This window comes from Colius striatus, chromosome 4 (assembly GCF_028858725.1).
Source record: "Colius striatus isolate bColStr4 chromosome 4, bColStr4.1.hap1, whole genome shotgun sequence".
Taxonomy (NCBI): Eukaryota; Metazoa; Chordata; class Aves; order Coliiformes; family Coliidae; genus Colius; species Colius striatus.
Window position 1 is genome coordinate 43,242,433 of NC_084762.1, and position 15,200 is coordinate 43,257,632.

Consider the following 15,200-nt stretch of genomic DNA (forward strand, 5'->3'; position numbering starts at 1 on the left):
TATACATGGTTTAACACAGGTAGATCTGCCAAGAGTTGCATAAAAATCACTTTCATTTTCAAAAGGTGAACAACTGAGGCTCACTCAGCAAGTATCAACTCTTCTGCATCATGGAAGTCACTATGGGTGTCTGAATGATTCAAATTGCGTTTTTGATTATCTGCTAAAATTACAACTAAGTTAGTATACGTGCATTAAGTATCCTTTCAAAATCAAAGAATAATGTGGACTCCTGGAAGACACCCAGAAGACCCAAAGATAGAACAGAAGGTTGATTGTTACACTCCTGCACAATCCAAGCAAATTCTTAATATATGAAAATCATTTATGTCTGCTATTTATACCTGCTGGATATCCAAATTATTCTGTCCCAAGGCAATCCTGGTAATCATCTGCTCTGTAGTTGAAAGCAGCCAGAAAACAGTTCATTTTTTTTTAAACAAATGGAATGGAAGCCTTTCCCCCTGCTCCCCCAAGCTTCAATTACAACAGTCTAAGCCAGAGACTTAAGCAAATAAACTTCAAAACAGCCATTTGTTACAAGTAGCAAATCACCATGAACAATGAATTTGTTAGGAATCCCTTCTAAAAGTACGACACAAACAAACAGGCTACCCAGCAGAAAAATCTGTTAACAATTTTATTTCTTTGTAATGTTAAATATTACGGGACAGGATTGTAAAGATGAAGAATTCTCAACAATGCCTCACAAGGAATAAGAAAGAAATTCTGCCATATTAGCAAAGTAAGGTAAGGAGAAAATTTACACAGTAAGAGGCACCATTCCCCCCAGAACACCTCTTGCCATATTCCTGAATGAGTGGGATTAGCAATCTAATAAATCATTTTTCAAGAGGTAACAGCAACAGATAAAATTTTAAAGGATTATTAAAATAACATTTACAAGACTCTGAACAATTTTTGAATTCTTATTAAAACCACAGAAAGAACAATTCTTTATTTATGAATTTTCCAAGGACTGACTGTGCAACTGACACCTGCTATTGATGACTTAATGTACAATTTTGTCCAGTAGCCGAACAGTTTGTCTTTTCAGATTGTGTTTTCTAACCGTGTGAGATCATTAAAGGCAAAGCCTGTTATGATGCTGTACACAAAATGGCCACTTGGGCCATACTACCAATGAAGTGGTAGGTAAACAAATCTTTTTCTGGCCAAGAAAAAAAAAAAAAGAAAAGAAGCTGCATTTTGCATGCTTCTCTCACTTATTCTTTCTACAAGATGAACTTCCCTAGAAAGAATCCAATGAAAATGGCTGCAATTACAACAAGAAGTGAAGGAAGAGAATTAGAGCCATTATCTCTGAGGGCCAAAGCTGTGGGTGATCCAGATTTATCCGAGTGCGCTAACTTTCTGAGCCTCAAGCCTTCATCCTGCGGGGGAAAAAGAAACAGATGGAAAACAATTTATTACTACATCTTCTTTACAATCACAAAAACAGAACTCAAAGGCCAAATTTACCGGTGAACATCTAAAGAAAGTTAAAAAAACAGCATTCAAAGGTTAACATAGCAAACTATATTTGAAAAAAGGACAGGTAATCCACCGAGCTCTCTCTCTGTGCTCCGGTTCAGAAAGATTCTGAAATTCTGGCAAGGTACATCGAAGAATGCTGCTTCTACTTCCTATGTGTCAGAATTTAATAGCAGTAATTCCTTATTGTTAAGGAGAAATACCTGCTTTGTCTAGTGTTTCTCCAAATGTTCCAATCAGAATTGCAGGTGTGGAGATATCAGCATTATGTCATGTTTCTTTAAAAGGTTACCATGGCCAATGAAACTGTCAGATACCCAAAAGTAAATATACAGAGATGTCACAAAGCCAAGTATTGACTAGTTACAGGTTACCAAAATGGCACCTTTACATCAGGGTACTGGAAAGTGGTGTTTGCTTTCCTCCTCTGGTCAAACAATTGCTCTTGTTAAGTAACAATTTCTGACACAGAACATGTTACCACTTTAGATCTCATTTACTCATTTTTAATGAATAATAAAGCACTTTTAATGAAAGATACTAACTCGGTACCTCTGATGTAAAGTAACTACAACCACCTTAAATACGACGATTTCATTTGAGGAGAAAATTATGTAACTTCAGTATCTCATCTACGACAAGCACTAAGTGTCAGTCACCACAAAATTAAAAATATACAACATATACAAGACAGTAAAATGATACTACAAATTAATCTTGACATTACAACACTTGTATCTACTTTCTGGAATTCATGTCTATTGTCCTAATGGCAAACCAGATCTTTCCATCAAGAAGAGTGAAGCCACCTCAATATAAACCTGTAAACAGAACTTACTCTCAGGTGTCGATTTTCATCTGTCAGCTTCATAATCTCTGCTTGAAGTCGTTTGCACTCCTCCATTAGTTTCCTCGTTTCAGTATCATTAAGTGAAACACTATGTGGTTTTGGCATCGGTCCATCCTGCTTAGATGTATTCAGTACTGGGGCGGGTTTGCTTGCATCTATATCATTCTATAAATATTAAGAATGACTTGAGAATTTTACTTACCTAGAGAAAAATCATCCACAGCTTAAAAGTGAAACAATTCAGCCACTAATGTAGCTCTATTAAGTTTTTGTTTACAATAATCTGAACAAATACTTCTATTATCAGTTCAATTCTGATTAACTCAAATATTTTAATATTTGCAGGAGACGACTGAACTTTTTACATTGGGTACAACATTCTAGCAAGCATCCAAAAGGTGGCATGAAATACACTAAGCTGCAATTGATCTTGAGGGGAAAAAAATAAAAGGGGGAAAGTAATCCTGCCATGGTAATAAACAAAAAGTGAAAAGAAAATAGGTTGTGTCACACACTAATATGAAGTATGTGTGGCACAAATATTCTGTACTTATAGCACCTCTTAATGAAAGAAAAGTGTTGCACAAACATGGAATCTTACTATCACAGCATTTCTGAAACACACATTACTAATTTTGAATACAGTAAAAAAAAATTAAAATCTAGTTCTCCAAGCTCTGCTCAAAATACACAATGATCTTCAGTAGACATTAATAATACAATGGATTCAACTGTATATCCCAGGTTTCCATTTGTAAAAACACAGTACTCATATGGCAATACACTCAGAAACAGCTCAGATTCAGGCTTCTCTATTCCTACTTGTTTGGCTACAGTTATATCACTTAGACCACCACCATACTTGCATCCTTCATAACCAAAGTAGTCCAAGAGCAGTACTAAATGTAACAGAAAAAGGGTAAACACATCTTTGTAATAATAAAGCAACTAAAAAAAAAGCAAGAATTTCTTTAGTTTCTATGCAAGTAGCAGTTACTTGGTCTACAGCATCTACTTGCCTTTTACTTTTTTTGTAATGCAGCCACAGATAAGACTAAGATCCTGCTACTGCATACAGGCACTCCTCCTAACTGGATTTTAAAAGACCAACACATTTATATTATGAGTAAACAGACCAGGATCTGTTGCTTAGTTAATCAGTTTGCTAGCTCAACTTACTTCCTTTAGTAGCACCAAAATTTCACTAGAGATCTAAGACTTTTCTCCCTGGAACAAACCTCCTTCTGCTGCTTGACCTCACTGACTGGATTCTTCATGTCAGTCTTCTGGCTATGACTGGTAAGCATCTGAAGAATGAGGTTGCTGACTGGAGCGAGATACTCATGTCCTGCTGTAAGTATATCCTGAGGTGACAGGCAGGGCTTATCCTCAGGACTTGACAGATTTCTCATTTCCAGGTTTAAGGAATTGACTAAGTCAACTGCTAAAGAGGGGTTCTGCAACCCTATGCTGCTACTCAGAAAAATACTAATATTATGTAGAGTCAATTCTATGAAGATATCACATTAAAGGAAATACAAAAGGTGGCAGCTTTGTATAATCCATTACACTTATCTCTCACCACATTACACACTCTAGAAAATTAAAAACAAGTATAATTTTTCTAATATCCAAGATGTAATTTAGTAAGATAACCACAGAAAGTAGTCAACTAAGTGCCTTGATAATAAATGCTTAACGATTTAACAAGCAAGACACATTTAGGCAGCTTACACCTGAATAAAAGACTGCATTTCATAAATAATCCTCTACTAACACTGGAAAAAAAACCCTATCAAAAAACATTATACTGACATTGTACCTAAAAATTATCCTTACATTAGAATCCAAAAACTATATCAAAAGAATGTTTGCAAGGACAGCTACTGGCCAGCTAGCAGCCTCCACTGAGACCCTTTACGGATGTAAATAATGAGATGGTTTTTTACATGCACGGATTTGTGCTACAACATGCCTTAAAGACTACTGTAAAAATGGGATAGTGCTAAAAACGGTCAAGGCTATAAAGCAAAAAAATAAATAAAAGTTAATGCATAAGAATTTAATAATATTCTGCAAATCTTCTAGCTAACTGACAGTTAACTATTATTCCAAATACGAGGCAACACAAAATGACATCTTCAGTCTACATACAATGAAACTGTCATCTCCTACACAACTGGAATAGATTTTTGTCTGAAGGCAAGAGCATGAAAGAAGTGATGGGATTTATATCTTTTTTTTAATTATCTGTCTTTACCAGTACCTTAAAAAATGCATTTAAGATTCCCAAGGCATGTATTACTATCTAATCAGTACTTCCTTTTCTACTTCATCTGAATTAGAAACAGAATGTGTTAAACTGAAAAGCATTTAATACTTTAAAAAAACAAATGATGCAATCCACTTTTCACTGTATGCAGTACTGAAGAGTCTCTTTTTTTTAATCTGACAGCAATAAAATGCTAAAGCAAATAAATATCAACAAAAGTATAGCAATTTTTTGCACTAGTCTCCATTGCTGGAGGTTTTTAAAGTAGGGTTGAATAGGGAGCTCTCTTTCCAACAAAAGGTTAGACCAGATGGTATTTCAAGGTCCCTTTCACAACCTGCACTGTTCTATGATTCTCTGCACTCTTCAAAACTTACATACTGAACATCCCTCCCGCCTCATTTAGTACAAATTCCTACATATCATTTAATTGACAAATTGAATAGGTTTAAAAAACATTTAAAACAAATTTCTGAGAGATTCTACCAGTCAGCGTATGATAGTTTCTTACTTTTCTTACTTACCAGTTTATCATTTTCATTAGGCATTTCAAACACACATCTCAATTTGGAGTCCATTAATTCATCAGGTTTTGCTTCTTTCCACTAAGACAATAATTAATGTAGTTACTTAAAAAATGCAAACACTTGAACACTCTATAAGCTTGTTCTTAGTACTTGCCTCCTATACAGCTACTGTCCTTATCCTAGCCACACATTTCAGACTTGCTTCTGAACAATGTTCTTTGTTCACATTGACTGCCACAAAGTAAAAAAAGCTAGAAATGGTTAATTCAGTCTGGAAATGGATATGAGTAAACTGAATCTAAGAATGAATCCAGAGATTTGTGGGGGATAGGCAGGGTACAATACAGCAGTTGCTTTAACACACAATGAGGAACAAGTAACATCTGAGCCTGTTTAAGAACAGAGTTCTAGTTCTATTACTCCTTGGTAAATATACTCCTTATACTTGGAAGCATGAATTTTAAGCAAATGATTGAAAGACACCTTTTAGTGACTCTGTGTTTAGTTGCAAAATAAATTTCTTTAGTTCTTCACATTTTAGACTTTTGACCACTCCCTCCTTTGACTGCATAATACATAACAATTTGGGTTTGGAGAACTTCCCGAAGCTGTTTATAAAAAACATTTTAAATTACAATGGTTATCAATATTTAAGTAACTGTGAAATATGCTGGAATCTTTCTGTTCAACTGACAAAAAACTTTGAATGCATACACTTCTTGTAGTTGCCCTAAAGATTTAGGCTCACAGACCCATCTGAAGTCTGTGACAATCAATAGGTCCCTTTGAAGTTAGCTTGGTCTTAAAAGACTAGAATATTGAGGCTTTTCTTAACATCCTTCAGGGTTGGAGAGGGGTGTTCCTTTTTTTTCAGTGGCATTAGTTGTACTGTAATTTATAACTACAATTACTGATTTTCTGCAAAATCGGTTTCTCAGTACGCTATACATGAACATGCTGAGAAAATAGTTATTTCAAAGGGACTTCTAAAGTAAGTTTTTATATCCTCACTAAATTGCTACACTTCACTTACCACACATAACCAAGAGCTATCAGAGCATATTAAGAAAAAGTAAACCAAATCAACAAGGAAGGAGACATTAACTCTCTAGCTACAGTCTCAAAAGCTTAACAATTACTATCATTACAACACTGAACTGACCTTACCATATTCACTACTATTTTCATTTGCTGAGCTTGTATTTAATGTTACAAACCCTGAATCACAAACGGAAGCCATACTGGTTCACAAAAACTCCCAACTCCTCTCTAAAAATAAACTGCAAAACCATGATACGTTTACACTTAAACCTGTATTTTTAAGAAAAACAATACAAGTCACTTTACCCCAGTTTTACTTACCACTGCCTCCATATCTGAAATATTTGGTGGTGCATAGGTTGTTTGTACCATAAACTTGTGTTTACTCTTCTCATTTGGGTCATAGTCAAAAGGCTGCAGCATTACTGTTCAAAAGAGAAAATAAAGCATAAAACCGATTCTTTAGCTAACCACTGCCATGAGCATGGTATTCACTTTGGATTTGCTTCTCATTAAAGAGACACTCAAAGTTAAAATGCAAAGACATTCTTGAAAAAACAGTAGATAAACACTGACAACAGCTATGGAGAAGAAAGATTCTAAAGCCTTTCAGAGTCTGGCTTAGATGACATAACTAGTTCTGTAATTACTATAGCTAAAAGACATTTCATACACAATTACGAAGAAACGGATTCAGTAAGATAGACAAAAAAATCCCCAAGCAAACACTACAGGACTTTACCTTGGAATAAACACATTTTATGATCAGTAAACGTGCAGTTAAAGAACTGTAGCACATATTGTCACAGTCACTCAGTGGGGAGGGGGTGAAGAAATTAAAAAAAAAAAAGAAAAGAGAACCTACATGAGGTAGATCACCAAGCTGTGGCGCGAGTTCGACTGACTTCGAAAGGTATAGTAATCAAAGCTGGGAGCAAAATTTGTAAAATACTCCATGCAAACTATAGTTACTATGGGAAGTAAAGCTGCCTGGGGTTTTAATAATATATCTTTGTACAACACACTCGTATTGAGCTCTTTAAAAAGAAAATTATAGTGATTAAGTAGTAACTACACAACACATTTTACTCACATTCCAACGTTCTTTGACACAGGTCCAATCTAACAGTTAACATTTGTCCACAAGTACAGTAAAGCCCAGGTACGCTCTTTAATTCTATGGCAAGTTTTATGCCTCTAGCATATTTTGCCAGCAAAGAAAGTGGGATGGGACACAAAATCAAATTCCCTGTAAAGGTAGCTTTAAGTAAAACACTGAAATAAAACTCATAATACTCACTCCTTTAATTTTGTCTTATGTATTTTCTCACTGCATTTTCAGCTTTCAGGAGATTAAAAAAAACAACCAATCAACAAATCTTCCAGATGAAAACAGACATTTTTGACACATCATTTTTCCTACAAATACCAGAGACAGAGTATGCAAGCAGTTCAGACTTTCTGAATGACATCCTTTTTATGAACATTCAGCTTTTTGAAGTTGAAAACTGTTGGTCAACAATAGAAATTCACGTTTCTGAAGTTATTTTGAAGTGTGAACAAGCTCAGTGAAAAAAATTACTTATTTGACAGTATTTATAGCCTCCATCACCTGTACAGCACTACAGTAGTTTTAAATTAAAGTTTTTACTACAGAAGCAGGGTACCTTCATCCAAGTTGTACAAAATCATCCAGTAGTAGACTGTTTTTACACCACACAGTGGTTGCCCAGGTCAACTCGGTATCACTATTTTGTGTGTGGTTTCTTCATTTCAAAGGGACTGACATAATACAGTGTCTATGATGCAGACCAGGAGGTTAGAACTTTTATAGGATACAGTTGCGTATTCAGAGAATAATGTAAGGGTTTGCAGACATACCAGACCACATAACTTTTGTTATGGTGGTGTTGAGGAAGTACAGAAGCAGAGGGATGGTGTCATGGGTTTGTGTTGAGACACTTTTTGCTTGGTGACAGGGGGAGGGATCTGCAGTGCTGTCCCAGTAAGCAGTTCTCAAAAGATTCCCTGTCTCTGAGGTGAACTTATTCCAGCCGGCCGGGCCAATCTGATGCCTCTGCCATCACTAAGAAGGGAAATCCACAACAGAAGAGGAGGTGGAGGAGTGGTACAAGATGGAGGCCCCCATGTGGACCCCACAGTCAGAGAACGAGCAAGGAAGGAGGCTGTGCCCTGCAACCCATGCGGGGTATTGTTAAAACTGAGAGCCATCAGCAGCTCCGGGTGAGTGCACCCAGACAGGCAGGAGACTCTGTGAGGAGGCAGTCATGGTGCAGGCCATGCTGGAGAGCCTGCAGGCCCTAGAGACCCATAGAGGAGATGGAAAGGAACTGCAGCCTTTGGGATGAATGGACATTGGAGCAGCCCGTGCAGGGCTGCCATGTGTGTGAGGGATCTCGCAGTGGAACAGGGAGGACCAGCGAAGAGCCCAACTGCCCTGAGGAGAGCCCAGAGGGTGGTGATCAATGGCACGGAATCGAGTTGGAGGCCTGTGGCCAGTGGAGTTCCACAGGGATCGGTTCTGGGGCCAGTCTTGTTCAACATCTTCATCAACTACCTGGAGGAGGGGACAGAGTGTACCCTCAGAAAAGTTCCCTGATGACACCAAACTGGGAGGACTGGCTGATTCCCCAGAAGGCTGTGCTGCCATTCAGCAGGATCTCGACCAGCTTGAGAGCTGGGCAGAAGGAAACCTCATGAGCTTCAACAAGGACAAGTAGAGAGTCCTGCATCTGGGAAGGAACAACCTCGTGCACCAGTACAGGCTGGGGACTAACCTGCTGGAGAGCAGCTCTGCAGAGAGAGACCTGGGAGTCCTGATTGATAATAAACTAAATATGAGCCAGCAATGTGCCCTCGTGGCCAAGAAGGCCAATGGCATCCTGGGATGCATCAAGAAGAGTGTGGCCAGCAGGTCAAGGGAGGTTCTTCTCCCCCTCTACTCTGCCCTGGTGAGGCCTCATCTGGAGTCCTGTGTCCAGTTCTGGGCTCCTCAGCTCAAGAGGGACAGGGAAGTGCTAGAGAGAATCCAGCGCAGGGCCATCAAGATGATCAGGGAACTGGAATATCTTTCATATGAGGAAAGGCTGCAGGAACTGGGGTTGTTTAGTCTAGAAAAGAGGAGACTGAGGGGGGATCTTATTGACATTTACAAATATCTAAAGGGTGGGTGTCAGGAGGTTGGGACGTCCCTTTTTTTCTGTAGTAGCTAGCAACAGGACAAGGGGTAATGGAATGAAGCTGGAACACAAAAAGTTCCACTTAAATATAAGAAAAAACTATTTCACTGTGAGGGTGAGGGAGCCCTGGCACAGGCTGCCCAGGGAGGGTGTGGAGTCTCCTTCCTTGGAGGTCTTCAAGACCCACCTAGATGTGTTCCTATGTGACCTGACCTAGGTGAACCTGCAGGGGTTTGGACTAGATGATCTCTAAAGGTCCCTTCCAACCCCTACCATTCTATGATTCTATGAAGTGGTAGGAGCCATCAGAGCAGGACTGACTGAAATCCCCATTCCCTGCCTCCCTGAGTCAGTCAGTGGGAAAAAAACAAAGACGCTGGGACCAGGGTAATGAGCCCGTATCAGGGGCAGAGACTCATTTTGCTAAAGCCAGCCCCAGACCAGGGGCAGCGATTCACTTCATTAAAGGCCCTGAGCCAGGGACAGTGATTTTGGCCGGAGGAAGCCGTGCCCTAAAGGAGGGACCCTTTATCACTATGGCCGGAGCAGGCCCTGTCCCAAGGAAGGGACCCAATATGCACAGCTCCAACTGTGGGGAGGAACCCATGACAAAGTAGCTCATTAAACTTATGCCCAGAAGAGGCCTTGTCCCGAGAGAGGGACCCTGCAACTACAGAAACTGCAACCGCAGTGAAGAATCCACGCCAGAGACATTCACCAAGGACTGTGTCCCGTGTGAGGGAACCTGTATTGGCAGAAGCCACAGCTGTTGGGAACAACCCACACCAGAGAAGTTTGTTAAGGACTGTGTTCCGGGGGAGGAACCCCATGTTGAAGCAGGGGAAGAATGCAAGGAGTCGTCCTCATCTGAGAAGACAGAAGCAGCAGAGCCCATCTGTGAGAGACTGACCACATCCCCCATTCCCTGCCTCTCTGAGCCATTGTGGGGGAAGAGGTAGAGATATCGGGAGCAGTGAGCTGGGCCCAGGAAGAAAGGAGGGATGAGGGAGGGAGATCTTAAAGTGCTGGTTGTAATTTTCTCATCATCCTACTCCCTTTTTGCTTTTATTCCGTTCTGTTTCTTGTAGAATAAACTTTCCTACTTTCCTCTCTAAGTGGAGTACTGGAGTCTGTTTTGCCCAGAACCATAATTGGCAGCGAGCCCTCCCTGCCCTTGTCTCAATCCACAGCAACCTTGCTTATCTTTTTACTCCCATTTCGCTAGGTCCTCCGCCATCCTAACAAGGGTGGCGGTGAATGGGGGCACCGAGCGAGAGACTGTCGTGGTGCTGCTGTGCTAGCTGGGCCAAACCACGACAAGGACTTAAGAGTGAACTGTAGAGATAAATTATTTGTCAGTATACACACACTTGTCTTCCACAGAAAGGGAATTTCAGTTATCAGTATAAAGAAAAGATGAAGTTAGATTCAAAAAAATATTTTTAAAAAAACAAGAATGACATTTATGGAGTCCTATCAACCAGTATCTGTGTATTTACCTATTTTACAGCAATGAAAAGGCTACAGCAGAAATATCAATTTAGCTAGAAAAAACACATTGCATATTCTGAACAAACTTCCATTATATTCTAAACCAATTCTGTTTGTAGACTTTGAGACTGATACAGTTTTCAACAATTCAACTGTATTTTCCACAATTCCAAGTCTTCATTGGATGTACACTTCAACATGCTTTCCTTCATACAGAGCCTAAATTCTTCATGGTAGGATTGAACTGTATTAGTTTATAAAATGCTAAGTATAGTGGCAAAATTACTAACTTGGCCTTCCAAACCCACTAGTAACCATGAAAAAAAGCGACTTCTAAATTTTATTACACTGCCATTTAACTTTATGCCTTAAATACTAGTTACAAGTTGCAGGTGTTTGCTCCAGGATGGTTTTCTTTTCCCAAAGCCAAGGGAACAGATGGAGCAACTTCATCAGAGAACTTCTTCACATGCTGGCAGAATCCTTGGAGAGCTAGTTAAATAACTTTATGTTCTTTGACCACTCAGTAACAGCTGAAAATCTGACTGAATTGAAAAGCAGTAGAAAAAGACAATCTACAAATTCAAAGAGTGCTCTTCAGAGTTTAAAGTAACCATGGAAAACCTCATAAATATATACAGGTTTCAATACGTTCTTGAAATCCCTGAGTAGTCCAGAGACCACACCTAGAGAAACTGCAACAAGCAGCTACAAAAGCCTCTTTATTAACAGGCCTAGCTTTTCTACACCAGAGAGCTTTAGCCACAAAAACATTCTTAAAGGACTGAAATCCAGAAGGAATTTGGGTAACAAGTAAAGGAAGAAGAGTACCACATTATATTCTGAAAAGAAAAATCAACACCAAGCAACTGTTGTTAACAAGTTAACAACACGCAAAACATGATGCAATAATGCATAGTTAATTCAGGGCCTCCAGGTAAGGAAAAATAGGTCTTACTTAAGCAGTGTTTTTTGGAAAAAATGTAAATATGGTTTGGAAGAAGTTTACCTAGTGATTCACAACTGAAAGACAAGCAAAATACCCCATGGACTTCCCTGAAACAACTGTTAAATCACATCTCCAACAACGACTTCAAAAACTGGCCTGACTCTGAATCAGCATGATGCGTTATACAGGCTGAAGACAGCTAACTCTATCTCAACATTTATTTTTGAGCACAGTGTTTCAGCCCACAGTATCCTATAGTGGTAACTTTCTGCACAACAATGTGAGATAAATCTACTTTTTAATTATATGAAAGATGAGTCAGCACTGAAAGCATTCAGTTGAGAGATTGATGAGATAAAGTGGGTTACCAGAAAAACTATCTGCACACTTCGCTTCCCAAATGAAATTATATGCTTAAAAACAAAAAAAGCTAATACTTTGGGGAAGGGAACTTAATTCTGAAAAGCACTGTGGAGTCGCTGTAAACAACTGCACATAAAAACATCTTGGAGTCACTGTTGCTGAATAACTGCATGAGAATCCAGTAACACAGAAGAAGGAATATCAACAATTCTGTGCTATGCAAAACGAGGAGCTGAGCAGTATGATATTTGGTCTATTTTTATCAGTGAACCCAAAGCTGAAATACTATTCACAGCTACAGCATCACCTCATTTAAAAAAAAATGAAGTATTCAAAGCATTAGAAGAATGATTTTTTAAGTACAAAACCACATTTTACAATAGGCAAATGAAATCCTCCAATCTATTTAATTCCCTGGAGAAAGAGACAAGCGATATCTTGACCTTTCTTCACAGGAAAGATCTCTGATACCAAGTCAAACACACAGTTAAGACAAAACGGCTCCAAGATGAGTCGAATATGTAAATAAAGTAGGCTCTCAGTTACTTGAATCTTGAACTAATTCTCAATAAAATGATCTTTGATCCCCAAGATGCTGGACTGTCCATTATAAGCAATATGTCCACTGTAAGCAAGTTTTGAAGGGTCACATTCTACAGATCATCTCAGATTAGAAAGCTGGTGTCTCTCCTGCAAGGAAAGTTGCTGTAAGGTTTTAATCCATTATAAAGTTTTCCTGAGTCATTCCTTGCAATATTTGAACATATCACCTGAAGCTAGTTGTTCAGTTTATTTTAAACTTCCCCAAGGGTATAAGGATATGAATCTGGAAAACTCTGATGATTTCACTTTTGCTTTGCTACAGCTCTCCAAGGGTTCTACAGAAACCACCTTTCTAGATTTAGAAGATGTAGGAGCTTACACTTGTTTTGCCTGTGGCCTCTACAACCTATAGGACCACAGCCTACAAAAAGACTCTCTCCAAGTTGAGAAATATGGAAGGACCAGAGAAAAAAAGATTCACAGTTGCTGGTTTGAGGTGAATTAGGAAGGGGTATGGATAGCAGGTCAAGAAAGGTTCTCCTCCCTGTCTACCTTGCCCTCATGAGACCACATCTGGAATATTGTGTCCAGTTCTGGGCCCCTCAGTTCAAGAAGGACAGGGAGCTGCTGGAGAGAGTTCAGCACAGGGTCACCAAGATGATGGAGTGGAGCATCTCCCTTATGATGAAAGGCTGAGAGAGTTGGGGCTCTTGAGCTTGGAGGAGACTGAAGGGTGATCTCATTACTATTTACAAATACATAAAGGGTGGGTGTCAGGAGGATGGAGCCAGGCTCCTCTCAGTGATGTCCAATGACAGGACAAGGGGCAATGGGTATAAGCTGGAACATAAGAGACTCCAAAGAAACACAAGGAAAACTTCTTCACTGTGAGGGTGACAGAGCACTGGGACAGGCTGCTCAGATGGGTTGATGAGTCTCTTTCTCTGGGGACGAGTTCCTGTGTGACCTACTCTAGGTGGTCCTGCTCTGGCAGGGGGTTGGACTAATGTTCTTTCAAGGTCCCTTCCAACCCTTAAGATTCTGTGAAGACTGATACCTAGTCTTTTCCCAGTTTCTTGTGAATGTCCACTCTCACCTGGTCTTTTTGACATTGTACAGTTCCGTATATATAAGTGTGTATATATACATATATATACACACACATAGATATATATGTTTGTATATTTATACATCCAGTTATCAAAATTTTGCAGATTGTCAGAATGAAGTATGCCAAACCTATAAGGTGTTTCATGGCAATAATAAAAATATTTTCTGGCTTCAGGAAGGATTATTTTTTTAACCTTCTCACCCCCCTCAAAAAAAAACCAAACAAACCTCCAAACAAATCAAAAAACCAAACCAGTAAAACGAATGTTTCTACAGTGAAACATATTAGATTTTTAAAATTCAAGGGCTACACACTGTTCCACCTAACTAAAATAACAGAAAAGATTTTTTTTAAAAGCAATTTAATGATTGCCACTTAACATATACTACTATGATAAATGGAAGAATTATGAAATAATAGAGTTCAAGGACCAATATTATGTTCAAAACAACTCATTTACAATTGTGAATGAATTTTTTTAAAATGTAAGGAACTGTCAAATGTTAAACCTTAAACACATCAGAGCAGCCAAGCTATGTCCTACTTCAAAATATGAATAGAATACAGTGTTCTGAAGCAAAGGTGCTGTTAACGTCACTGCTTATTTCCAGCTTTATTATTTGTCTATTCAGAGAGCTGAAGATAAATGTTACAAATGACAAGTACTTCTGTATGCAGGACTCTTCATCTGACATTCCACTAATGAAGGGGAAAAGTTTTATTTTTTAAAAATATTTTTAAAAAGTTGACACACTCCAAACAGCCTCTAAGATCAAGCATTAGAGAATTTCATGAAAGGCCTAAAAACATCTAACCTACAGCTGCATACATCTGGTTTTACCTGAAACAATTACGGATGATCCTGGGTCGATAATTCCACTGTTTGGCCTCACACAGTATCGACGAGGCGCTGTGGTCTTCACTTTGAAGCATACTTTTCTATCTGATGGATTTCGTAGTTTAAGATTTGTAGTTACTACATCTGTAAAGGGACCTGAAAAAAGCCATTTTTTTTTTTTAATATGCGTGTACCTCCGGAAAAGAAATATGTTTATACTGTACAAATTATACTTAAAATATAACTTCATGGTAACAAACTTCTAAAAGTGGGTTAAATTACACATCCATTAAGCAAATTGACTATTATATGCAAAGCACACCCTATCATCTTATTTATAGTAATATACATTACAGCGATGAACAAATACTCATAAATAGTACGACAGAGTCAAGCTGCTGGCACAAAGTTTCATGTACACGTATGTTAATTTTACCAAATCATTCTTAACATTTTAACACCTAGAAGGTAACAGTCATACACAGAAGTAAATTTTGCTGAATTTTACTTTAGGCATAGAA

The 15,200-nt window shown here is 38.6% G+C and overlaps 1 protein-coding gene across 1 annotated transcript in view; it reads right to left on the bottom strand.

Moving 5' to 3' along the window:
* Nucleotides 1-612: 612 nt before the first annotated feature.
* The window catches only part of VAPA (VAMP associated protein A), a 33,075-nt gene continuing 18,487 nt past the window's right edge, over nt 613-15,200 (bottom strand). The window contains exons 2-6 of the mRNA XM_061995094.1: nt 14,683-14,835; nt 6,506-6,609; nt 5,141-5,221; nt 2,333-2,509; nt 613-1,394 (exon numbers count right to left, since the gene is read on the bottom strand). Of these exons, the coding sequence (XP_061851078.1) occupies nt 1,236-1,394; nt 2,333-2,509; nt 5,141-5,221; nt 6,506-6,609; nt 14,683-14,835 (674 nt within the window). The 3' untranslated portion in view covers nt 613-1,235. The remainder of the gene's footprint in view (nt 1,395-2,332; nt 2,510-5,140; nt 5,222-6,505; nt 6,610-14,682; nt 14,836-15,200) is intronic.